This window comes from Mercurialis annua, linkage group LG5 (genome assembly GCF_937616625.2).
Source record: "Mercurialis annua linkage group LG5, ddMerAnnu1.2, whole genome shotgun sequence".
Lineage (NCBI taxonomy): Eukaryota > Viridiplantae > Streptophyta > Magnoliopsida > Malpighiales > Euphorbiaceae > Mercurialis > Mercurialis annua.
The window spans coordinates 11520563-11546508 of record NC_065574.1 but is presented as its reverse complement, the minus strand read 5'-3'; the positions used below and the strand labels follow the sequence as shown (position 1 = coordinate 11546508).

The 25946-nt window shown below is 32.1% G+C and overlaps 4 protein-coding genes, 1 long non-coding RNA gene and 1 other non-coding gene across 6 annotated transcripts; 1 reads left to right on the top strand and 5 right to left on the bottom strand.

Moving 5' to 3' along the window:
- Positions 1-1766: 1766 nt before the first annotated feature.
- LOC126682487 (26S proteasome non-ATPase regulatory subunit 4 homolog) lies at positions 1767-6782 on the bottom strand. Its single transcript, XM_050378199.1, has 10 exons — positions 6633-6782; positions 6387-6500; positions 6170-6275; positions 5517-5631; positions 5210-5419; positions 4515-4818; positions 4273-4396; positions 2294-2397; positions 2123-2194; positions 1767-2018 (listed from the first exon to the last, which is right to left on the bottom strand). The coding sequence occupies exons 1-10, from the start codon at positions 6642-6644 to the stop codon at positions 1968-1970; spliced, it is 1212 nt and encodes a 403-aa protein (XP_050234156.1). The 5' UTR covers positions 6645-6782; the 3' UTR covers positions 1767-1967.
- A 3342-nt stretch (positions 6783-10124) lies between these two features.
- LOC126682640 (uncharacterized) lies at positions 10125-12814 on the bottom strand. The gene is made up of 2 exons (XR_007641479.2): positions 12332-12814; positions 10125-12214 (listed from the first exon to the last, which is right to left on the bottom strand). It is a non-coding gene; the product is annotated as an uncharacterized LOC126682640 (long non-coding RNA).
- Positions 12588-12690, bottom strand: LOC126685181 (U6 spliceosomal RNA). Its single transcript, XR_007643295.1, has one exon. It is a non-coding gene; the product is annotated as a U6 spliceosomal RNA (small nuclear RNA).
- Positions 12815-14469: 1655 nt separating the features above from the next.
- LOC126682442 (uncharacterized) lies at positions 14470-18463 on the bottom strand. The gene is made up of 3 exons (XM_050378141.2): positions 17296-18463; positions 15323-15668; positions 14470-14836 (listed from the first exon to the last, which is right to left on the bottom strand). The coding sequence occupies exons 1-3, from the start codon at positions 18360-18362 to the stop codon at positions 14576-14578; spliced, it is 1674 nt and encodes a 557-aa protein (XP_050234098.1). The 5' UTR covers positions 18363-18463; the 3' UTR covers positions 14470-14575.
- Positions 18464-19191: 728 nt separating this feature from the next.
- Positions 19192-20869, top strand: LOC126682977 (protein HIGH ARSENIC CONTENT 1, mitochondrial). The gene is made up of 6 exons (XM_050378786.2): positions 19192-19289; positions 19374-19451; positions 19584-19657; positions 20121-20191; positions 20446-20499; positions 20621-20869. Exons 1-6 carry the CDS (start codon positions 19267-19269, stop codon positions 20732-20734), a joined length of 414 nt encoding a protein of 137 aa, XP_050234743.1. The 5' UTR covers positions 19192-19266; the 3' UTR covers positions 20735-20869.
- Positions 20870-21116: 247 nt separating this feature from the next.
- LOC126682975 (peptidyl-prolyl cis-trans isomerase CYP21-1) lies at positions 21117-25513 on the bottom strand. The gene is made up of 7 exons (XM_050378785.2): positions 25079-25513; positions 22848-22926; positions 22608-22655; positions 22450-22473; positions 22152-22334; positions 21937-22012; positions 21117-21545 (listed from the first exon to the last, which is right to left on the bottom strand). Exons 1-7 carry the CDS (start codon positions 25163-25165, stop codon positions 21383-21385), a joined length of 660 nt encoding a protein of 219 aa, XP_050234742.1. The 5' UTR covers positions 25166-25513; the 3' UTR covers positions 21117-21382.
- Between the last annotated feature and the right edge of the window lie 433 nt (positions 25514-25946).

Below are 25946 nucleotides of genomic sequence, written 5' to 3'. Positions count from 1 at the left end.
ATTGAAAGTGAGGGACTATTAAGAACTTTCAAATAAGCGATATCAAAATGTTAATTACGAAATGTGTGGAAGCCTCTTAGTAATTTACTCTTATTTAAAATTTTAGTTTTCTTTTGCCAAAAAAAAAACTAAAATTTTAAATAAGAGTAAATTACTAAGAGGCTTCCACACATTTAAAATTTTAGTTAAATTTTAGTTTACTCTTATTTAAAATTTTAGTTCAATTAATTAAAATTGTAACTTGTTTATTTAATTCAGCCAATATAAATTTAGATTAAAATTAGGAGAATTTTTTAGACAAACCTCGTCCATCATGTTATTTGTAAACATAGTGAATTTTATTAATCTACATCATTAAAATGAAAAATAAAATAAAATAGATGTAGTCTACCACATCACCCGTAGAGTGATCCAATCATTTTAAAACACATTAATGAATAATAATATTTATATAATTTTGTTTGTTAAATCTTTTTATACATTTAATGGTGTGTTTTAAATTGATTAGCTAAATACGAATTATGTGTTAGACTAAGTCTGCCTAAAAAATTCCTCCATTAAAATGATGAGCAATAATATAACATTTTTTATTAAAATTCTTACACATTTAGGCACCGTTTGGATTGATGGATTCTAAATAATGAATTGTAAACAATCCATGGATTTGGACAAAATCCATCGGTTGCCTAAAAAAAATTAATAGAATCCATGAATTTATAAATTTCCTCATTTTCTACAATCCATCATTTTTTAGGGTTTTGATTTCCCACCTATTAGGTGGGAAAGTCCAAATCCACCATTTTTTATAAATGATGGATTGTTATGCTATTTATTTTTTTCCATAAATAATATTAAAAATCCATTGATTTTATTTTCAATCCAAACGATGGAATTTTAAAATATATGGATTTAAATTCCATTAATTTAGAATCTATCGATTTTGTTAAAATCTATGGATTTTAAAAACTCTCAATACAAACGGTGTCTTAGTGATGTATTTTGAAATGACCGACTTTGTTCGCAAATGACGTAGTAGTTATATATATAATAAGTAAAGTATTCCAACAGATTTTATTTAATTATCCATTTATCTATAAATAAATAATACTTCAAATTTCTAGATTACTTCTATAATTATATTTTAAATTTATCTTTCTTAAAATTACTCCATCAAATAGATAATTTAATTTTCAAAAAAACTCTTCAATAGTAAACTTGATAAATAAAATTATATTACTCTTAACAATTATAATATAATAAAAAAATCATTTTTTTAATATAAGTAACTTATCTTAAAACAACAACTAATAAAAAACAAAAGAATATTATATATTCATATGAATTTTTTTAAAAATTAATTTTTCAATCAACTTAATTAACTAATGATAGAAATAAATTAAAACAAAGACTAAACTTCATAGCCATTCACATCTAAATTAATATCCAAAAACCATTTTAGCTTGAATAAATTTTAAGTTGTGCTTAGTACAAATAAACAGCTTAATTCAATTTCTACCCAAATACATTGTATATCAAATCAACAACTTCAAAATAAGGAGGGAAAAAAATCATTTTCTTATTAATAGGAATGGCATCAAAGACGAAGAGCCTTCTGTTTGTCTGAGATTGGGAAGGATGCATAATTGAGCTATGCTTCACATGCCCAACTAATCCAATCAAGGTCATACGTTGCACCATACCCTTTGATGCCCTATGTTCTAATACGACATCATTTCAATATCTAATACTTGCCAAAAGAGAAATCATAAAATAAACCTGCTTCTCATTTTTAAAGAGGAGCAATTCCAGCATACATATCCATTCCAAATCTCAATTACACGAAATGTTCCAAGTTCTACAATGTTCTACGCATCATTATCCTTATAATAATTGACAACCAGGAAACATACAAGAAGGTTAACGGAGCAGTTGGTCGTTCGATAAGCCTTCTATCGGTGCTTAAAACTTCACTTTTCATCATTTGGTGGCTTCTCGCCATCGTTATTCTTTTCTTTCGACTGCTCACAAATGGAAAACAGTAGTAATCAGTAATAAGTCTATATACCATATCCACCATATTCTTAACTAAATGCCATTTAGAAAACGCAGCTCAAACAGTTACCTCAGATGATTGGCCTTGTAAAGATGCAAGCAGATCTTTCACTGCAGGATCATTAGGGTCAACTCCTGGAAGCTATTACGAGGCACAAAAAGAAAGAATGTCAGCAGAGATTCTAATAGTATGTAACTGATCGATTATTAAATTCAGTAGCTCAGGTTTAATGATACATACTGATGCAAGAACAGTTGACAAAAAGGACTCATCCTCGAGCACCTTGCTCATATCTGTTTCATTTGATGCATCTTTGGCACTCTCTGACATGGACATCTGAAGAGCTGCACATCATGGATACATGTAATTAAACAATGATCAAGAAGAACAATATAAATGTCTTCTCATTTGGGACACAACTTGCTAAGCAGTCATCAATTTTACAAACACTTTACTGAACCGTGAGTTTCACCGAGCATTCAACAAGAAAACATTGTCAAGCACAAAATGCCAGCCTATTCTCCCAAGAAAAGCAAAGGGAAAAAACACACAAATATCTTCTCTTTTATAACAATCATAGCTAGCATTACCAAGCCAAGACCAAATCAAAAAGACTTTTAAGTTTCAACCAAAAAGTTTATGTTGATTTAGTTTAATATAATTTTTGAGAACTTGATTTGAACCATCGTACAAATAATCAACAAATACATCAATAATTTTTACTAAAATTATTTAAAATATTGCGTCATACGAAAATATGACATTTTAAAATTATAATTAAATCATTTCATTCATCACAAAAATAGTGAATAACATAAATTGTAACAATGACTAAAATATGAAGAAATAAAACATACAATTTTTTCAATTACAATGTCTTAATATTAATCAAAAGTTTATTGTAAATCCAAAACCAAAATTTCTCAAGTGTCAACAATTATATACATATTTAAAAGTCTCCAGAAAAAATAACAATGAATTTGATCACTACATATTATTGATCAAATGACATTATATATATAAAATATAAAATCATACAACACAAATCTTCAGAAAGAGCACAAGAACATATATTTGTTTAAACTGATTGATATTGGTTTAAGATTTTATGAACCCGCAAACCAAAATAATTAACCAATAATAGATTTTATATACTTTTCAAACCAAAACCAATCCAATATTGTTTAAATCAGATTGATTTGGTTGAATTGGTTGGTTGTTTGAATTTTTCTTGTACAGTTCTTAATGCAATGCCAATCACTGTCTCTACAGGTGTTGACTTCGTAATTTAACACTATAGAAGGACCTAATACTCGAGCATCTATGTCTCTCCAATTGACTCCAACAAGGACCAATGACTACTGATTAGTTTTGAGCTAAAAACCAATACCGAGCCGAACTGAAGTCAGTTCTGTCTATTAAGTTTAAATTTTTCAGTTCAGATCATGAATTTGGTCTGGTTCAGTTTAGTTCATCATATAGTTGACTTCCTAAGTCCAAACCAATCAAAGAAAAGACTGGTTCCCTCCCATTATTCAATTGAGCCGACTGAATTGAACTGATGCACCACCTATTACTGATACATGGCAGTCCTATGACCACTCCAAGATTTGCACTCTCCATAGATGATAGATCAAACCAATCCCAGACTGGAGCATGAGGAGAGAGCATACTACTTGGCACTAGAGCCCCAACTAGAGCACCTAAGAACTAAAAGTTCATAGGTAAAGTCAATCCACTACGTCCAATCACTTTAAAACATATCATTAAAATGATGGCATTTATCTAATTTTGTTTGCTAAAGTTTTTACATATTTAAAGATGTGTTTTAAAGTGATAAGCCTATCCAAGAATTTCTCATTCACAATAACTGGAGGAAGACTATAAAATGTAAACATCGAGAAAATGCGCTACACTTTAAACATGCATGAAATGTCGATATGTTTTTGAGAATTGGCAACTTTTTGCATATTAAACTGCACATTATAAATAGATAACTAAAAGTCTAAACATTTCTATAAACTAAATTTAAAATACGGACTCATAATAGATTTCCAGTAATAGCAGGTCTGGAAAAATGAGCTTTCAGTTTCTAGTAAATTATTCAAGCAGCACTTTTGCACATAGAGGTATTCTTTTGAAAGAGTTACTATGGAGATATTTGACAAATAAGGAGAGTCTGATACTTAACAGACATTTAATTTATGGAAGAAACATACCAATAGCCAATTCCTGATCATCACTACTTGCTTCTGACATATCAACATCACGCACAGAGGGCTCAGACCCAGGAGTTTGCATTGACAGTGCAATAGCCTGCTGCAATAATGCGTTTACTTCGTCCTATCACAACAAGAAAATTTAAACAATATAATATTTACATTCAAATAACAAAGACAGCATATATGCCAGTCTTTAGATCCCAGGCAATGTCGACATAAAAGTTGAAAATGATACTGACCATTGGAGTAGCATCTCCGGTTGCTTCTGCAGTTCTATCATTAGCATTGTCAACCATAGTTGCATCCTGTGAATTGGATGATTGTTCTTCTACCTTTCCTTGTGTAGAAGATTCCTCAGCTGCCCTCTTGGCAGCAGCTTCTTGCCTTGCCCTCTCTTCTTCCATGGAAACTCTAAGGGCAAGAGCAAGCTCAGGATCTAGGTTAGGATCCACACCAAAATCAAAGTCGCCACCACCTGCGGCTGCAGCAGCAGCAGCAGCAGCAAAACCAGTGCCTCCTCCATCCCCGTTGAATACAGGTGTGCTGCCATAAAAAAGAACAAATTAGGATGACTAAAAACTGAAATAAATTGAAGTTCAGTGATAAGTCACAAAACTTTTTTAAGGACAATTACAAGCAATTCATCACTGTACAAGCATGTCTAATTGCATTTCATTAATATTCCCAAACATATAATACAAACAGCTCTTCAATTAACTTCAAAATATTCCAGCTCCCAAAATCCAACTCCTCATTGAAAATAAACATTGCTTCTATTTAAACATATTCATAGTCCATCTTTTTGAACACAAGATTATGAGGAAAATCTAGTATGATTACAGATTCCAGTTCACTAGCATTTAACAATTGATTACAAACAAGCATATCTGTCACAAAATTTGAGCTGGAAGAAACAAAAATTAAAATATCACACCTGATAAGCACATCAGATATGGCATTTGGACCTGGAGGAATGTGAACTATATGGCTGCTATCATTGGTATTGGCAGCAGCAATGAGGGCCTCCAGCTTCTCTGGCTTTTCATCTTCTTCTTCACCAAAACTAACAACGTCGAGAGACACGTTATTCTTTTTCAATTTCTTGCCAATCATCTCCAGCATCTTTTTGTCATATTGGACAGGACTGAAATCATGTAGCAAACAAGAAATCTTAGATACTCACATGCAGACACCCATACAAAAGAAAAAGGAAACATGGGATAAATAGACAGGAGGACTACCTTCCGGCAAAAACAATTATTCTTTGCTGCTGATTTTTGTTTTGGCGATGCTTAAGGGCTAGTTGAGCAATCTGAATTGCAGCTGTCATGTTCATCTCTCCGCCCATTTCCACATCTGCAAAATTGTTTTTTGAAAATAAAACAGAAAACAAGTGAAGGGAGCATGAGAGAGAGAAACATACATTTTTAGTATCAAACAACTAAGTAACATAAATGAGATTTTTTTTGTTAAATTATCCTGGTCGTAAGTAGTAAAACCGAGCAGATAATAAGGGGGGAAGAGACAATGAGCGCAGGTACTAGGATAAGTATATCTATTTATTTCACAAGTTCCAACACCCAGGATACAAATCTCTTAACACTAACCAAACCAAACGACCCAAGAATTAGATTATCGATCTCATTTAACGCAAGCAGAAACTTTGCATCAATATCTTGTTAGATTTCCAATTGATTTTGGCATATTAAACCGAACTTAAATGCTTCTCATTCTAATTCTCTAGCACACAACATAACACACTTCAAAATAGCTCATCACATTAAATTCAACTCTTTCGTGTCTCAATGCAAGACGGCTTGTACATTACACATCAAATTTCACATACAAAATCCCAAAACACATTATCACCAAAAAAACTAAAAACAAAACTTACCATGCATACAAGCTAAAATTTTGCCAAGATCAGTAGTAGGAGTGGTCAAAACACGCACTCCTCTACCCGCCATAGTCAAAATCCCCACCGTATTCTCCGGATTAGACTGCCAATATATTAAAAAAGGATTCAATTAACACCAAAAAATTAGAAGAAAACAAAACCTAAGTAAACATTTGCAAAAGAAAAACAAACCCTAACTAAAAACAAAGATTACTTGAGTTTTAGCGCCGGAGATGAGATTAACAGCATCTGCTTGAGATTGGAAACGAGACGGAGCATAATCGCCGTTGCGCATCCATTCTGAATTATCGATACATATCATGGTCGCCTAATTTGATAATTAATTTACATTATCGAACAATTAAGCAATGATTATTAATCGAATTATAATTGAATAAAAAAGTGAATGAATATTAAGTTTAATCTAATTTAATTAAGAGTAGGGTTTAGAGATGCAGACCTCGAGAACCATTGTTGCTAGTTTTTGTTTGTGAGTAGAGGACTTGGGAAAACGAAGCTTTTTTTTTTCTTAAGGGTTCGTTTCTTGTTCAGTAAGCTTGGACACAATTTGAACGAAATAAGTAATAGCAATATTAGAGAAGACTCGAAGTTTCGGTTAGACTGCAAATTTTAACACTCATAATTCATTATTAAAAAAGTTAATTTTTTTTAAAATAATATATACTATATATAAAAGCACGGATGGAGCGACATACAAATTTATTGAATAATCCTTTTCAGTTTAGTATTATATAAAAGTTTTATAATCATTAACTAATTAGTTATTTAATTAATCACTATTATAATTAAAGTCCTAATTAGAATAGGTTCATTTTCTAAATACCTATTTTGGATAAAGTATTTATATCATTTTGGCCCATCTTTTCCTCTTATTCTACATTATCTAATAAGTTAACTTATTTACCAAAAATACTCACTATATAAAGAAGTCTTATCTCCATCCGCGCTAGTACGTTCGTTTTTCCGTTCGCGCTAGTCCGTTCGACTCGTTTTCAGATTTGTGTAATTTTTTAGATTTTTTGTAATGATTTAAATATTTTATAAATAAATTATTGTAGATATATAATTTTTTGTTTATAAAATTGTTCTATTATTCATATAATTATTTATTATTCATATAATTATTTATTTTATCTTCTCTTATACATAGATTTGTTTATTGCTACTGATTTTGTAAAGAAAAAAATTGATTTATGATGCTTTTATAGTAATCTTATAATATACTTACGTTTTAGTGTATTTTTTGTGTATATAGTGTATTTCTGCCGTTTTTAGTATATTTATGGTGCATTTACAATGTTTATGGTGTATTTGCAGTGTTTCATGATATAAACTACAAAAAACACTACAAAATGTCATAAATACACTACTTATACACTATATATACACTACTTATACACTAATCTTACACTATATAAACACCATAAAAACACTATATATACACTACTGTTACACTATAAAAAATTAAAAAAAAATACCAGAAAAATATATATATATATAAAAAATAAAAATTAATACACTATATACACATTATATATAAAAATTGTCGGTCGGTTCGATCGATCGAACTGAAAAAACCAAAAACCGAAATTGAAAATAGAAAAATATATTTTTAAAATTAAAAAAACAAAAAAGGTATTTTTCATAAATAAAAAAAGATAAAAAAGAAAAATCAAAACTTGGTAGGTAAAGGTGTAAATAAGTTATCAAAACATGTATTTCAGAAAATTACCACAATTAGAATAGGTAACTAAATTATATTCAATTTAGTTTTTAGTTTGCAAAAACTAACTAAATTGTGTCCAAATTAGTAGGAATACCTTTCTTTTAGTTTGATTGAACCACAAAATAAAAATACTGTATTTGGTCAATATATTAAATTTCTATCTTATTATTTTTAATCTATATATATACTTCTATATCTATATTATATATCTATCTATATTATATATAAAAGCACGGATTGGGAGGGAAGGGGGGGCATGCAAATTTACTGAATAATCCTTTTCATACTAAATAACAGTTTTATAGTCATTAATTAATTAGTTATTTAATTAATCACTATTGTAGTTAAAGTACTAATTAGAATAGGTAGCTAAATTATCTCCAAAATAATTTTTAGTTTCAAAAGATAACTAAATTGTCTACAAATTAGTAGGAATACCTATATTTTAGTTTGATTGAACTACAAAATTAAAATATTATATTTGATCAATATATTATTATTTAAATTTCTATCTTATTTTTTTAAAGATATTATTAATTAAATTAAGTTAATTATTTAATTATGGTTATTATAAAACCAAAAGAAGAATAAATTCAGTATGAAAAAAATTTAATAACCGAATATATTATATTTACTATAAAAATTCTTAACTAATTTAATATTAATTATAAATAAAAAATTGATATAATTATAATAAATTTAATAATATATTCATTAACGAGTTACGTTACGAGCCACATGCATAGCACGTAATGCGAAACTAGTTAAATAAAAAAAGCCTAAAAGTAAAGTAAATTCAGACATTTAGTGGTGGTTGTAATTTTAAGTAAAATTTTGAATTTTTATAATAACATCTCGATTTCATTATTTACTTCTAATTCTGACCAAGTTTTTTATACATAATTTAATTGTTCAATTTTTAGTTGAATTTATAAATTAATTCCGTAATTAGCAAAAACAAATTTTATAATTTTAAACTTTAACTTCTAAAATCAAAATAAAAATAAAAATTATATTGAATATAATTTTAAATTTTCTTAAGTTTTCGATGGTTTAAAGGGAAAAAAATTAAAGCTAAAAAATAACCAAAAAATCAAATAAAACTAATATATCTTGTATTTAAGTTAAAAATTGAAAAAATTAGACCGACTAAAATTTCAACGGAGTGTTGAATTAGAATATTTATACAAAACAAAAACAATTGATTAAAATTGCAATAATCCGTAAAAATTTGAATTTATTTTGCTATAAAGCCAATTAAAAGTTAACTTTTTTATTGAATCCATTAAAACGTTTATATTTATAGAAATAGAAATTTATAAATATTAACTTTTTCCTCATCATGATTTTTTACTATACAAAAAATAAATTTCAAATCTCACAGCACTAACTCATGTTAAGAGAGATTTTATTTTTATTCTTAATTTAGCTAGTTAATATATTAATTTGTACTTTTTTATTTAGTAAATACAGATAAAATTCAAATTTCATCATTTCTATAATAAAAAGATACAAATGCACCAAGTGGAGTTAAATCTTAAAATAGATATCATTTATTCACTCACTATTACTAGTATTTTGGGCAAATAATCACCTATAGCCTTTGATTTTTGAAGGTCCGATCACAAAACTCTATAATGTTTAAAAACGATCACAAAACCCCCTAAATATTTAAAAACGATCACAAAATTCCATAATCTTTGTAGCAGCGCTCACAAAACCCCCTTAAACTAAAAAATCGGCGATTTTTTAGAAAATGGTGACGTGGTAGCGACTTATTGATGTCAGATCAGACAAAAATCTAACCCTATGTCAGTCCATGTCAAGTGTCAGGTGACACCTTATCACAAACCTAAAAAAACTCAAAATACCTCCAAAATTCAAATAAAAAAATAAAACTAACTCAACCTAATTAGTTTTTTTATTTGAATTTATTGGTGTTATTTTGAAAAGAACCGAAAATTCATAATTAGAATTGCTTCATTTGAAACAAGCTTGAGTCATATTATTAAACCCGATAGTATTAAGAACCCTAATCAAGCTATTTTTATAGATGAATGTAAAAAGAAAAACAATCTATTTGAAATCAGAAACCACATGCGTCTGTCCTATAAACTACTGCTGCTTCATCCATAGAAATAAAATACAATTAAAAAAAATAAAATCTATTTGAAAATGTAAAGTATAACCAACATTCTGCTCAAATAACCAAATTCTGAATCCATTCTAGTAAAATTTTAATTTCTAATTGTTTCCTGAAAATGTAGCTCTTCATTGAACAAGCACCAAAAGGTATAAACATTTAGTACAGATACAATTTGCCTGAAATTATAGTTCTTGATTGAACAAGCCTCAAAATTCTGCAATGCATCAAGCAAAGGCATGCCTCGTTGCGCACCATAGCAAACCCCGTTTTACGTACAAAGATCAAATGAACTGTGAATTCTTGCTATGCACTGTGAATTCTCGTATCAACTATCAACATTCGACCTGTGATTTCTGCTGATGAGTATGTAGCTAAAACCTCATGAACCTCTGCAAAAAACTTCTCTTCTATCTCTATCAGTTGAATAGTAAACATAACCAACCATGAAAAATCAGTCAATTATCGTATGAATCAATCCAATGGTTCAGCCAATTATTTTATGAATCAATCCAATGGTTCCAAGGTGGCACAAACCTGTTGGCACAAATCAGAAACATATTTTCTATCCGAAATGAATGCCACAGACATAGATACAGCCGATTATTTTATCACTATAATGAAAGACATCAGCGTACAAGCTACAATTGACAACGGCTAAAAGGACAACGATAATGATGAGGCAAATAACTGTAAGTGTGATTTTGCATGTATCCACCTATATGAAAATGGTTTCACTCGTCACGAAATGGATGATTAGACAGTCACAAATATATGAAAGAAATCTAAAATGCTAAAGGGACTTTCTCTTCCTCGAAATTATTCCCTCTTTCGGATATCTCTTATGGAAAAAGTAGACAGTCCACACCTATGTAGCACGAAAATAGAAATAATGAAATGAGAAACACTGAGACATATTTTCTATAAGAATAGGTTATATATAGAGAGTTCAAAGCATTTTGAAAAATTGAATCAAAACACTCGCCGTAGGACTCAAAAACTTTCCGTTCAACATAGTTCCACACACAAACAGCAGCAGAGATAAATTTGAAGATCATATATATGTCATCCTCGCCTAAACGCGGTATACTTGCACCAATTAATGCTGCAAAGTTAATTGTGAACTAGTTAAGAAAATCTAAAAGGCAGCAAAGCATTAACACAACAAAACAAAACAAGTACACAGGTCACCATCCCAATCCCAATAATATCTTCTTGTCTTGCGTTGACAACAGGCACACACATCATTCGGATAACATAAATAAATAGTCCACATAGACATATAATGCCAGAAGAGGGACCAACAATGTATTTCCACAATATTTCGAGAAACAAAGAATTAGATGAACATGTCACACTATATAATAGAATATCTTCAAAAAAGAAAAAATCCCAGAAATTACTTTATCAAGGATTGTAAATTATCAAGTTCATACTACTAAGAAAATGGTAAGACAAAAAAGTTATAAAGCAAAGAGCTTTTGCAAAACATCTACAAATAGTGAACAATGCAAACTTTATTGTTTCTATGGGCCATGGGGAGCTAGCATATGAAAATGCAGCATGCACATTTGTAAAACATATTACAGAAGAACAGTGATAAATAATGTTTAAACCATCCAGGGAAGTATGTACGAAGCAAAGAATTGTTTGGCAGGCATATCAGTTTCCCTATAATACTTTTTTCAATAAACCCGTATATGAAAGCCATTGGAAAAAACGCATGTGGCAATCCAATCTACAGCTACGGAACATTGATCAAAGGTGGTGTTTAGCCTCCCTATTTTAATTTCTTATATTTAAATAGCTGCAAAACAGGGTGCAAAAAAACCAAAAGCCCCAAACCTGGGTGATCTATCCATGACCAGGAGTACGAAAAGAAGTACATTAAGGTTACAAAGTCACTTAGCCGGACCACTGCCGTCCCATTCTTGAGTGAGCTGGGGAGCTACCTCTTCCCCTTACCCCTGACTTCCGTATTTCGCCCAAGTTGTTTCGGACCCGGAAAAAAGGTTCGGTGGCAACTAGATCAACGGGCTATTGCTACAAAAGAAGCTCCCGGTGAAGTTCACCCGGCTGGTTAGATGCTATTAATGAAAATAGTTGGAAATCACCTGAAATTGTGATGCACACCATCTATTTGATTAATTGCCTGATCAATAAAAGCAAATAGCCATCAAAAACAAAAACCAAGCAACTTGTATTAGTCAATTTGCATTAGGCAAGTATAGATAGAGATTACTAAACAGTGTAAAAAAAAGTAAAACACCTGAAATTGCGATGCACACTATCTGTTTGTTTGATTGCTTGATGGATAAAATCAAATAGAGCCACTCAAAATGGAAGTGGAAACTGCTAGACTCCGCCGTCGACATGTGGATACCGATCAAGAGCAGGTCTCAAGCGAGAAATTGACCAAATGGAAGTGGAAACTGCTAGACTCCGCCGTCGACATGTGGATACCGATCAAGAGCAGGTCTCAAGCGAGAAATTGACCGGCGTGTAGGACAATTTTTTGGGAAAAAAAAAATTTGGACCATTTCTCGATTTATGCGTGTCATCCTTGCGCAGGGGCCATGCTAATCTTCTCTGTATCGTTCCAATTTTATCGGATGTCCCCGAAGGGACGATATGGCTCGTTCACGCTTCTGTATATAAAGACGCAAAAAACTCTGTAAACAAGCGATGTGGGACTTACGCGTGTTCAAGATTGAAAGCATGCCAGTAAATAGAAGAAATGAATAACATATAAGCTGAGTGATTTAAACTTATTAAAAAGAGTGACACATATTATAACATATAAGCTGAGTAATTTAAACTTAATAAAAAGAGTGACACATATTTTAACACTAGACGTAAGTCCCGCGTATTTACGCAGAATCAAATTAATAATTTATTTAAATAATAATTTTTTTAAAAAATATATATAAAAGATGTTTTAAAAATTTATAATATGCAGACTTATAAAAATAAAATTTATTTTAATATTAATAATAAATTATTTGAAAATACTAATGATCTCTAATATAGATACTTTTTTAATAATATTTTTTATATTAGGTAAAAATCAAATAAAGTATAATGTTATAAATATTTTTATAATATGTAAGTTTGTCAAAATTCTATATTAATTTTACTTTTTAAAGATTAACATTCAATAAATAAATGATTTGTAGAGATTAAAAATTAATATATATAGAACACTATAAAGTTTAGATATTAGAAGTTAATATAGATTAACCATAAAGGGCCTATATGCTCTCATCCTAAACCATATGGGCATATTTGCTCCCACTTTTAACCATAAGAGCATATTTGCCTCCTTTTGGACACGTGGAATTTGACATGGACATTCCACGTATGCGGAAACTAACGTTTCATTAACGTTGTTAAAAGCAGGGGCTTATATGGTCTACTTTTGAAACGTTAAGGGCTTAATTGAGATCTGAAATTTAAAGAGTGTCTATTTTCTCCATACCCTAAACGATAGGTGCATATTTGCCCCTTTTCCCTAAATCATATTAAAAAAACTTATTTAATAACATATTTTGAAATATATGTATTTAATAGTGTGAATAACGATGTAATATTTTAATAATCTCAAAAATAAAAACTCATCGAAAAATTATAAGAAATTTATTTTATTATTATAGTTTTATTTAATAATTTTATTTTAGTACATATTTGGACCCCACCGTACAAAACTTCTGGATTCGCCACTGGCGCCCGCCCTAATTAGAGGTTATCAAAGACGCAAATTGTTTTATTAAAAAAAATAACTCTGAACTTTGCTCTGATTGATATGAAAAAATCATCGATAGTTTTTTTTTCTCTTACAATTCGTCCCCCGGCTAAATTCTCCGGATAGTATTGCTAAATATTTACATGTATCAATTACACATTGCTTATGTCACAAAATTAAAGGAGCAAATGAGATTCTTTTCTATACATGTATCTTTTTTTTTTTGAATTCATCGGATCTCATTAAATTGAATATGAAACAGCTACATTTGTAAGAAATTCGGGATAATTTGAAAACTAAACCCGATGACCTGACATGAAACAGACAACATGCTGCCTGATTCGCAGACCTTACTTACGAAAATAAAAATAAATTTCTATACATGTATCTATTACACATTATTTATTTATTTTTCTAGCCTTTTATTACAACTCAATTGTTTTCTTATTTATTTTTCTAGCCTTTTATTACAACTCAATTGTTTTCTATTCTTTTGTGATAATTCGATGTTTTCTATTCCTTGAAAAAATAATAGGAATAGGCGGTTTGAACTTGAGATCTTCATCTAATTAACTCAAATTTTAGCCCCCTTCTAAAGAATTCAAAAGAGAAAGAGGACTGAATATTGAAGAACAAAAATCACAAAATAAATAGATATTTCCCAGTTGAGGCTTCAAACACAGCTCTTTATTGAATTGGAGGTATGCACAAACTGTCAACAAGAGCATACATACAAAGAACAAATGGCAAAACAGCGGAAAACGCAATACATTACACACCGGAAGTTCTCGGAACAGCAGTTGATCTATGATTTCTGCTAATGGGTAGATGAACATAAACCTCATGAACCTCTGGTTTATAGACTTCCCCTCTATCTCTATCTATTGCAAAGCACACATATACAGTTTCGATCACATTGTCCAGCACATGAACGAAGAACCCCAGCACCACAATCAGTAGAATCCATGCAAGTGCAGCGACAAAGTATGAATCAACACCAAGATTGCTCGCTCCTTTCAAAATGGCGCACGTCTGTTCACAGAACCCAGATTGTATTTTTATCAGAAAGAATATCTTCAAAATTAGATGTAAGCTGTTCGTTATAGTAACCACGAAAAGGGAAGAAGTGATGATTAAAACCAAAGTAAGGCCATCTTTGCAAGTGTATATAAATTAAGAATAGTTAGAAATATCGATCATTAGAAAAATGCTACTTGTCGGAATATATATGCATAAAGAATAGGGCACGGGATCTACTTTCTTCCTTAATAGTTGTGTTTTTCTCCATCTACTTATTGTTTACTCGCTTAAGCATCAAAAGGGGCTCGCAAGGTAGACTCCTGGAAGCCCCCTTAGATTGCTCTTCTCTAAATTATAGGCTTCAGAACCTGGAATTAAATCCAGTATGCAAAATAAATTCTCCTAGTCCACTATAAAAATACAAAGTTCTATTTGTTTCATCTTAAGACCAAAAATTAATAGGACAAGAGAATAAAAAAGTTAAAATGATATACTCACCACAATTGCATATAATGCTGATAGGACAAATGCAATTCCAGCCAACAAACGACTAGAGACAGTCTCCACAAAAACGGCCGAGAGAAGATTGCGTTTTAAGAGCTCATATGTCATCTTTGCAGAAGTGCAATAAGCTTCACCAGTTATTGCTGCAAAGTTAATCGTGAATTTGTTAAGAAAATCTACAGCGGACATTAAGGCATTAACACAGCATCGCAGTACAAGGGTAACCATCCCAGGAACTTCTTCTTGTCTTGCACTATCAACAGCAGCACGCACCATACGAACAGCGCAAATAAGTAGCCCAGAGAGGCATACAGTGCCAGAAGAGGGGCCAAATGCATTTCTGCAAGTATAAAAAAGATTGACATGGCATATTAAATACAATTTGTCTGATAAGCCGCCAAAATATTGGTATCAAGAACTAAAGTAATAACGAAAAGACATGGAGATGTAACAACGAACTCAAGTAAGACTGCTGTATATTATAAAATATATGCAACAGTATGCAGTATGTCTGTACTTGCCAGCCAAGATGGAAAATGGCTAGGAAAAGCTCTACAGAAAAACAACAGCGGATTCTAAGCATATTAGACCTATTGGTATCAATGTGGATACAACACAAACTGTGTTCAATAGAACTGGTGAGAGCAATTTGATTAGTTACATGGTACGTCTATCTCTAAAATCCACTCGTCTTGATATATTGGAGGGTTAACACATATACCCAGCTCAACCAAAATCTCAGCCTCATTCAGATAACTTGTCAAGTTGTGTGGTAGGATTTGGAATACAAGATTATCAATTTACTCATCCTCAATATAATATCCTATGACTTTCTATCATGGAAAGAAAGAGTCATTTGAAGGTGCTCAAAAAAGCTAATAAGTAATGATAATTCAAGTTCTACTTTGTAGCATTTAATCTCAAAACAGAAATTTATGGCAAGATAAGTTGTTTTTGGTTTGTGGTGCCACACTTAAATGATGTTGCCATGGCTGCCTACAACTCATCTGATGTAGAATAGTTGAAGAGACGAAATCATACATTGAGCCAAAGAAGATTCAAAGAGTAATTAAAAGAATATGGTAAAAGATTTGAAGTCTAGAACCAAAATGATGCCATCAAAACGTCATTATATTTAAGGAGCCCTTTGCCAGATGAACAGATCACTAACAATTCATTATACATTCATAAAAAAAATAGAGGAGGTCTCAGAGTTCAATTATATATAAAGTAATTGCAATTTGAAATGTTATGGTTTCCAAATCTCCCTGAACTTTCATGCGATCAACCAGGGGCGGTACCACATGCAGCCTGGGGTAGGCTCTAGCCCTGGCTGCCGTCGTAAACTTTTGAGAATTTTCAAGAAGAGATAAAACTTGTAGTGAAATCATGGCTAGAGAAAGAGTAAGACCCGGCTACCGAGAGGTTAGAGATCTAAATGGTCAGATAAAATTTAGCACAGGCTGAAAAAAAATCCTAGTTCCGCCACTACGACCGACACTACAAAAAAGGAAAACCACTTGAAACCTAAACCCAAATTTTTTTTTACATCAATGTCGATAATGTTCTGTCCTCTGTGCAAATGCTTAGAAGGCATGCATCGACTTATAGAAGAGAATCAACTATAGTTACACAAAATACTTAATACTTCATACCATTTTGAACGAAATATAATTCGCAAGTACAATCAGAGGAGGCTTAGAGAAATTATTTTTGGCATGTATCAATCACCAAACGTTCCGATTTCAATAAAGCCAATTGCAATACAACAAACAGAATTCTGATGAAACAAGTGATTATAAAACATTTTATACTTTCCAATTAAGCTTCTAACCATCTAAAAAGAATGCAAGATTGTAAGTTTCTGATAGAGAAATCACTGCCGGGCTAGATTTACTTTATATCAATTGTAAGCATTGCAAGTATGCATATTTTAATGAATGAAAAAAGTATTAGCTGAAAATTACCTCAAAGAACTTCTAATACCCCGCTTTGGTGCTGAATCCTCCTTCGAGAAGTACCACTGAGCAATAGTCCCACTAATCACATAAACCTGAGCTTCAACCATTGTAGTCAAAGACCAAAGCATGGTAAGAATAGCTAACGTAAAGTAAGCAGGCACCCAACTATCCTGCTTCCACACACAACTATACCCCTCACCCGACGCCTTCGGAATAATCTTACCATTCAGTCTCGCAAACACCAAAAACACTATAATCGGCGCATAATAAAACGCTAAACCAAACGTCAACAACGGTAACGCCACAAACAACCCCAAATTCTTGGAAAGCGCATTCGAAGCAACACCAATGATCATCACAGTCAACTCAATCCTATGCCAATTAGCCACAAAGATCCACACAACAATACCAATAACCAAGAACACAAAAACCAACAACAAAATCCTATAAGCCAAAGGAAATGCATCACTACAAGATGAACCAAGTGTACAAGCAACAAACCAGTAGACATTAAAAAATACAGGAAGCACAATAAAAAGGGGAAGTGAAATGTACACCAATTGCTTAGTATAATGCTTAAGTAACAAAAGCAAAAGAAAACAAATGGGCCCACTTAGAATCAAAGTAATCACAAGACTCCATATCAAGCCCTTCAAAACACTAGAATTTGAGGCAGAATTCAAGAAAAAAATTGAATTTTTAACACTGGTTTGGGGGAAAAAGATTGAATCTTTAACACAAGAAGTGGAATTTAAGTCATATTTAAAAGAAGAAAGATTTGAGTAATTTGGATTTTTGTTGAAGATTGAGAAGATACCAAACCCAAAAGTGCAGAGGACAAAGAGAATGAAGAGGATTAGAAATGGAAGGTCTTTGAATTGTCTTGGACCGGAGTTGTAGGTGATCTGGAGGAACTGGGTCGGGTCTGATTCGTTTGGGTTGAAGTGGGTCGGCTCTGGTTCTTCGATTTGAGAGGGATATAATAGTGGGGGTTTGGAGAGAAATGGCTCTGCTAGAGAAGACGAAGAGTCAATTGGTTTGTTGGATTCTTCTGTGCTGCCGGTTGCAGACATAGTGGCGGCGGTGGCGGTGGCGGTGGAGGTGGTTATGGTGGTGAGAGCATGTTTTTGTTAATCTGTTTCTGTTAAGTTAGCTGGCAGTCAGCAGATGATAAGATAGCTACCTCTTTGTAGTAAGTTGGTTATTACAGTTTTAAGTTTCTAAAATTACAGTCTCACTCAGCAATAATAGTAAGTTTTTAATTTTTTATGTTGACATTTACTTTTGCTAGTATTATTATGGCTAAACTCATCTCGAAGCTCTGTACTTTTATCGTTTTGTTTATCCGTTTTTTTTAAGTTATGTATTCATTAGGTTCATATACTTTACGGATTTGATTTAATAAGGTTCTTTTTAAGCGGAATGTGTATGCATGTATTCAATTGCTGTTATTATTATCACCTGAAAAATGATAAAATTGGTTTGTGTTAATGAGTTAAGTTTTTATTTTTGATGGTTCTTGTAATTTTAAATTTTTGTTTATATAGACATGTATTTTCCAGTCCCTCTTCGAATTCGATCTCACGCGTGTTTCATGTCGAATGTAGTGCACACTTTTTACACCCAAAAGTGACGTAAAAATTTAAAATAAATTAAGTACAAAAAATAAATAAACACACAAATTTTAAAAATGATTCAGATAAACAGAACAGTGAAAGCGTAGGGGCCTCTAGATGAATTTGACCCAAAATTATTAAAAAAAGTTTAAAGTTGGCTACAGAGCATCATGAGCAGGCCATGAGACATGTATAAGAAATAACATAATATATTTTTCAAATACACTTTAAATAAGCAGACGTGACCAATGCATATAATAGAGGTTGATGATGAAATTCCATTGACATTTATAAACAAAAATTTATAAATACATGCACAAAGTCAAACACATTATCCATCAGTTTGTTCTTGCAGTTTTCAATGGATATTGCAGCCATGAAGAGGTTTAATAAATTCTTCATTTGCTCAAATCAAAGACACAGTTGGTAATTTGAATTATTTTGTGTTCTTGTTTATATGTTTTGTAGGGCTGAAGATGTTACGAGTGTGGATGTGTACACTGCTAAGGGTCTCCTCTGCACTGGTCACCATTACTTGGATGTCAGGTTAGGTCTTTTATTTCAAATCAGAAATATTATAGTCTTCTTTTTTACAATTAATTTGTTAAGATTATTATATTAATGGAAATGGAGTATATAAATTGTGTTTTTTTTTTATTTTCTTTCTATGGGTATTAGGACAAATGAGGAGTTCAACAAGAGCCATGTTGACAATGCACTGAATGTTCCTTACATGTTCATCACCCATCAAGGTATTACATTTAACATTTTTCTCCTCATTTTTTTTAATCATATCATTGTATAAGCTTTTGTAATGGAGTTGGTATTTTACATTTTAATTCTTAGCACAAGTGACAAATACAAAAAAAACGAGAAGAGAAAAACGACTTATAACTGAAAAACAAGATGAAATAGAGAAATAAAAGAAAATAATATCTAGATATCATCTGTGAGTGACGGTTGAGGACAATTAATTTCACTCTGCTTACCGTTAAATACTTAAATATTACGATATATTATTATTAAAATTTCATGTAACAGTTTAAACTGTCAGATTCACCAATAATGATATCAACAATTGAAACTATGTTGTAAAATAAAAATTTAATGTTTAATACAAAAGATTGATGAATATGTAGAGTTAAATCACTTTTTTTATTTCAATTTTATTTGCCAACAGTGACAAGTTTTTCATTTTTTTTGGGTAATAAACAGGTAAAGTGAACAACCCTGAATTTCTGAGCCAGGTCGCATCTGTTTGCAAGAAAGATGACTATCTAGTTGTGGTAATATATCTGAACTACTTATATTAAATTGAAACTTCTAAAGAAAATTCTATGTGCAGACACCATTTCCCTCTTCTAATTGTTTTATCAAGTTTAGTCAATCAGAACCTATCGGCCTTCATATTTGACACTTTACAATCAGGGCGGGACATGATGTACGGTCATCCCCGGCCGTCAATCATTAGTTATTTTTAGCTGTACACATACTTTTTTTCGGTATCAAACAGCTTGTATTTAACTTGAAGCATTTTCAGGGTTGTAACAGTGGAGGCAGAGCGCTCCGCGCTTGTGTTGATCTTCTGAATGCAGTAAGCTCTCTATCTCATCGTTTTCTTTGCAAAAGGCCGGTTTTGGATAAATGGCGGCATTGATTTGGATAATATTCAAAATGGAAGCAGTAATAGAGCATGTAAATTTGGTTACTTGCAGGGTTATGAACATGTGAGTAATATGGAAGGAGGATACTCTGCCTGGGTGGACAATGGACTTGCAGGAAATAAACCAGCAGATGCGCTTAAGACTGCCTGCAAATTCCGCCCTTGAAGCGAACAAGTTCTCCATCTAGAGACTCCCACGTTCGAGTATTTAACGTTCAATAATTGAATGCATATCTTATTGTGTATATTAAGAACATGATCTGGTGAACTTCTATTTATGATAACATAAAGTTCATCTTTACTGGGTTTTTGTTTCATTAAACTTCTCAGAGTTTATTCATCTCTACAAACAACTATATCATAAAACAAAGAAATTAGTTCTTGAAAATATTTACATGCTCAATGCTACAACAAACAAACCAACCCTTCACTAGTGAATTATGCTGCACGAAAACTTATGAAATCCTACAATACAACATTTCCAATTCTGAAAACACTTCTAGAATTCCGAAACTTTATATTTAAAACCTATTCTTATAAAAGTATCATTTGGCCGTTTCAACATTTCTCATTTTAGCATTTCCATTTCCATGCAACATAGCGGATGACTTGGCATCAATTAATACTATTTATCGAATACAAAACAAAACAAAGGAAAAGAAATGAACTAACATATTTTAAGAAAAAAGCCTAGGACTTGGATCTAAATCAGAAGCTGTGAAATGTAATGGCAATTATACAAACTATCTATAAAAGGGTCAAAGCACAAATTAGCAGACTCAAAAGTAGAAACTCTTGTTAAATATTTGAAGCTTCATGCTTCCTCGTCCCACTTGCTTTTGGGGATCTCCCCAGAATCAGCAATCACTACTTTCTTTCTGGGTTTTCCACTGTAAGTTCCTGCTCCTCCTTCAATTGCATATACAGTATCCATACCCTGAATTACCTTGCCAAACACAACATGCTCTCCGTCCAACCTATTTAAATATCGTGTTGATCATGACTATTAAAGATTCAAACCGAAAAACTATCATAGTACACGTAAATAGCAGACATCATCTTTGTTTGATTACAATTAAGGACATTTGGTGAGAAACATTTTGCAGCACATGTCGTGAATCAGGAATTAATATATTCAGTGCATCATGCGAATAAAATCATCAAAAGAAAAGTTTGATCATAGAAGATCCTTAATTAAAAAGCTAGACCGAATTGATTGAACCACAGCTGTGAATCAATTGAGAAACTAACTTCATTAAACGATTTAATTTTGAAATGAACACAAGCCCAGGTCTTTGCTTTCATTCAATAATTTGATATAGGTCTACCCCTTTCCTTTTATAGATAAGAGCAAAAAGTGTAGCTTACCAGCTGGCCTTGACAGTGGTAATAAAAAACTGCGAGCCATTTGAATTGGGTCCTGAGTTCACCATGGCAACAGCACCTACGAGATGGCATAAATCGGAAAAGTTGTCAGAGAAATCTTGATTGGGATTAGAGAGGAAAAGCCTCGAGCAAGACTCGAGAACATTAAATTGTACTCATGCCGGATCGTAGAAAATTAAAAATAAATCAAAAAGAACCTGGATGTGAATTCTTTATCTTAAAGTTCTCATCAGGGAAAGTGCCACCATATATAGACTCGCTTCCCTTCCCATCACCATGAACTATGTCACCACCTTGAATCACAAATCCAGATACTATACGATGAAGCGGTGTTCCCTTATAGTGGAGAGCTTTTCCACTGTTACCTTTTCCCTTCTCCCCTGTAGATGAGGAAAGCAAGTTATGCTAACTAAGCAGATCAATCTTAGCAATACATTCTACCCCTAACATTTGAAAGAATCAAGAAAGGGGTGAAAACCGTGAAATGTTCGGTACCTGTACACAGCGCCCTGAAATTTTCTGCAAAATAAAGTACAAGCATTATGCAACTAAATGATAAGTAGACAAATTAAAGAACACCATTAAACTTATTTAGCAAAAGGCCAAACTGGGGAATAGAGAAGACCCAAATAAATAAGAAAATTTAAACATACCTACTGTTTTTGGTACAACCTGGCCATATAATCCAATAACAATTCTACCTGCATACATTCAAAAGAAATACTGAAGCGGTGAAGAGATGAACGGAAGAGAAAATTTATGCAACCTTTTCATGTATAGCTGCCAACAATAGACACATAATTCAGATATGCTTTGGTTCTGAGTTCTAATCAAAATAAGAGCAAGGGAAGGGGAGTTTTATGGAATGCTAAATCTTGCTGTAAGAGTTGTACCTAGACGTTGTTCTTCAATATCAACATCCAAATATACTCTATGAGTGATCTCATGCACTTCTGCTGCTGTTTCTACATCCTATGCACCAATTTAGGAGAATACATTAATGCTTCACATTCAAAATTTAACAATCATTGAACTGAAAAAAGGAAAATAATTAAGGGTGAGAATCTAATTAAACAACAAATTTTCACAGGCATGCACTCAGCTTTATTTTCCATTATAGCATTATATTTCTATAAACCTCATTTATTGAAAAGATGAAATACAAAAAAAAGACATAAAAAACAGAGTGACCTAAGTAGGCCCAGCAAAAATAATTAAATAAAACAGCAGCTTCATTAAGCCCTCCACTCAGTGCAAAAGCCAAAGATTTATATCAAATAAAATTTATCTTCAATTCTAGTTTAGAATAAGGCAAAGACATACTTAAGAAAAGCACCCCATTAATGATAAATTCCTTTTCTATAAATTGTGCCACTCTTGGCTAAGGATTCAAAAAAAAAATGGTCATACTGACTTAAACATATACCCTATAAATTAATAATCACCCTCCCGGATTATGTAGCAGAAAAAGGGAGGAGGGAGCGGATCTCATTTCTTCCTCTTGCATTTTCTATCAAAATACAAAACGAGCTTTGACTATAGCATCTAAAGTGTTCCTACTTGCTCTGTATTCTGTTATGATTACTAAGATGGGTATAGGAATTCCCCATCCATGTGTCTGACGTTTAATCTACATCATATATAGAAACTTGGCCTTTAATTAACTAATTAAACCACAGCTCATGCTACCACAGATCCAAATAAGATCATAACGTTGTCTCGTGACAAGTACTATATCCAATTGCACTGCCAAATATGCTCAAAGCAACACTAATTACTTCAACACTGTTTAACCATCTTTCCAACTTGACATGTCAGTTTGTCTTATATTTGCAAAACAAAATCATCCAGCTGCTGAGCATGTTATCTCATGGATATGCATGACCACTACAGTAGTGAATGTAATCCACATTAAGATGAAATAATCTTTAAAAAGTGCTGGGAAGAAAAGCATTTCCATTTCTATACATGAATTTGTTATCTCTAAAGTTCATAACTTCTCCAGCTCCACAAGTGATTGAAAAGCTTCTGGTATACTACTATGAAGTAAAGCTCACCTACAGTGAATTCAGCAAGGTATATCTGTAGGTGGATCTCAAATGTCACATGAGGCAGGTATATAGGTAGATTAAGTACCTCTTCTCCAATTTAATCTGTGGTTCCTATAACTTCATAACAAATTTGGATCACCCAATGGAAGAAAAGAAAAAAAGTAACAGGGCTACCTTGTAAATAGAAAGACCTTCCTCTCATATCATATGGAATTATCTTCATACAAGCAACATGCACATAATATCACTCTGCCATTCTCAACACAATAGCTATATTGGGTTACTTGGATGCAGCAGGGTTGGAAAACATAAGAGTTGAAGATATCAAAATGATCTACTAATACATAACTCACCCACCAGTACCATTAAAATAAGCCTAGGGTGAAATAAAAAACACAACTCAACTAAACTTTAATACCAAAATTAATTATGGTAGACTATATGGCATATTTTCTTCCAATTTGCATGATCTATGGTCAAATCTGTAGAAATATCTAAAGCCTTTTGATCATCCTGAATATCTCTTCTCCAAATCAATTACGTCTTCCTCTTCCTTTTTCTTTTCTTACCTCAGTTTATCCTCACATCCATCTTAACATTTTCATCTATGCAACACTCATCTTAAAGGTGCATTGTCCTTTAACCTGCTACCATATATCATAGCAGTCGCATTTATCCTTTTCTGAACCTCCAAATGTGCTCCCTTCAATGTAGTTCAGTCAACAGCCTAATCACACTACACCCACCAAACAAACAAGCTAAAAATACTAGTAACTACTGGTTCATAATTGCAGCCAAAGCTTAGTAAAACAAAAGCCGAGCAATTCGAGGCAATGTCAGCAATCTTTCATTACATATCAAAGCCCGAAAGGCAGCAACTATATCATGATATTACTAAGTGGTTTAAGCTATCTACAAGATTAAATTCATAAGCAGTGCAAAAATTGCAAGATTGACCAATCAAGAAAAACAAAAACACATTGAAAATCAGAAACAAAAAGAACCCAGAACATGAAATCCAAAACAGAATAAAACCCAAGAATCGGATCTTAATATAAGAAAATTAACGGTACCTTTTGAGGAGCAATGAAAGTGAAAAGGAGGAAAATGGCAAGAACAGTGAAGAGAAGAAGAAACTTAGGATGGCTCAGAATTGCCATCTCTCTTTACATAACACTCAATTACTCAGTTGGGTACTTATAATTGACCATTAATGGTCATCATCAACAATAACAGTGTCACTGGTCTGGTGTCTGCGCCTAGGAAAGAGGAGAGTATGTGGGAAGCAAAAATAATAATATTAATTAGTTAATCCAATTCGACAAATTTTGTGAAATGAAGGTGGGTTTTTGTTATCGATTAGATCGGAATGAAGAGCTCAATCAGATTTTAATTGCCTGGCCACCGATGAAAAAAGGGTCATTTAGTAAAATCTGACTACACAATCAAGTGAACTCTCAACGTTTGAACAGATTTAATTATGCCTTAGCGTTTTTATTTTGCAGCATACAGATGCAAACACTTACAGCAAACCAGTATATATGTAAAAAACTCCTTTATAAATTAACCAATTTTGAAAGTCCTTTGGAGATGCTTTAAAATCACATAAGTTATATTTGATAACCTAAAACGAGATTACCATTTTTGAAATTACAAAATGAATATTGATTATAAGAAATTCTTAGGTAGACTCGGTCTACCACGTCATCCGTAGACTAATCTATCACATTATGACACGTCATTAAAATGATGGCAATCTTATAAATTCGTTTTTTACTTATTTACACCTTTGAATAGTAATATTACAAGATTGCCATCATTTTAATGATATGTCATAATCTGATAGGTTTGGTCTACGAATGACGTGGTAGACCGAGTCTACCTAAAAATTTCTCTATTGATTATTCGCGTAAAAGGCCCAAAAATTAGGAGGCATATGTA

Bases quoted from the DNA above. Each gene is read 5' to 3' on its own strand.
- LOC126682442 (XM_050378141.2), bottom strand. From the start codon at position 18,362: ATGTCTGCAACCGGCAGCACAGAAGAATCCAACAAACCAATTGACTCT. The intron at 15,669-17,295 runs GTAATTTTCAGC...TTATACTTGCAG, and splicing joins GGTATTAGAAGTTCTTTGAG to AAATGCATTTGGCCCCTCTT. The intron at 14,837-15,322 runs GTGAGTATATCA...TTCTGTGAACAG, and splicing joins CAGCATTATATGCAATTGTG to ACGTGCGCCATTTTGAAAGG.
- LOC126682975 (XM_050378785.2), bottom strand. From the start codon at position 25,165: ATGGCAATTCTGAGCCATCCTAAGTTTCTTCTTCTCTTCACTGTTCTT. The intron at 22,474-22,607 runs GTATGTTTAAAT...TTTATTTTGCAG, and splicing joins GGTTGTACCAAAAACAGTAG to AAAATTTCAGGGCGCTGTGT. The intron at 22,335-22,449 runs GTACCGAACATT...CCTCATCTACAG, and splicing joins TTTCAGGGCGCTGTGTACAG to GGGAGAAGGGAAAAGGTAAC.
- LOC126682487 (XM_050378199.1), bottom strand. The intron at 2,195-2,293 runs GTATGTATCATT...GCCTCGTAATAG, and splicing joins TGTCAACTGTTCTTGCATCA to CTTCCAGGAGTTGACCCTAA. The intron at 2,019-2,122 runs GTAACTGTTTGA...ATTTGTGAGCAG, and splicing joins TACAAGGCCAATCATCTGAG to TCGAAAGAAAAGAATAACGA.
- LOC126682977 (XM_050378786.2), top strand. From the start codon at position 19,267: ATGGATATTGCAGCCATGAAGAG. The intron at 19,452-19,583 runs GTTAGGTCTTTT...TATGGGTATTAG, and splicing joins CACCATTACTTGGATGTCAG to GACAAATGAGGAGTTCAACA. The intron at 20,500-20,620 runs GTAAGCTCTCTA...GGTTACTTGCAG, and splicing joins GTGTTGATCTTCTGAATGCA to GGTTATGAACATGTGAGTAA.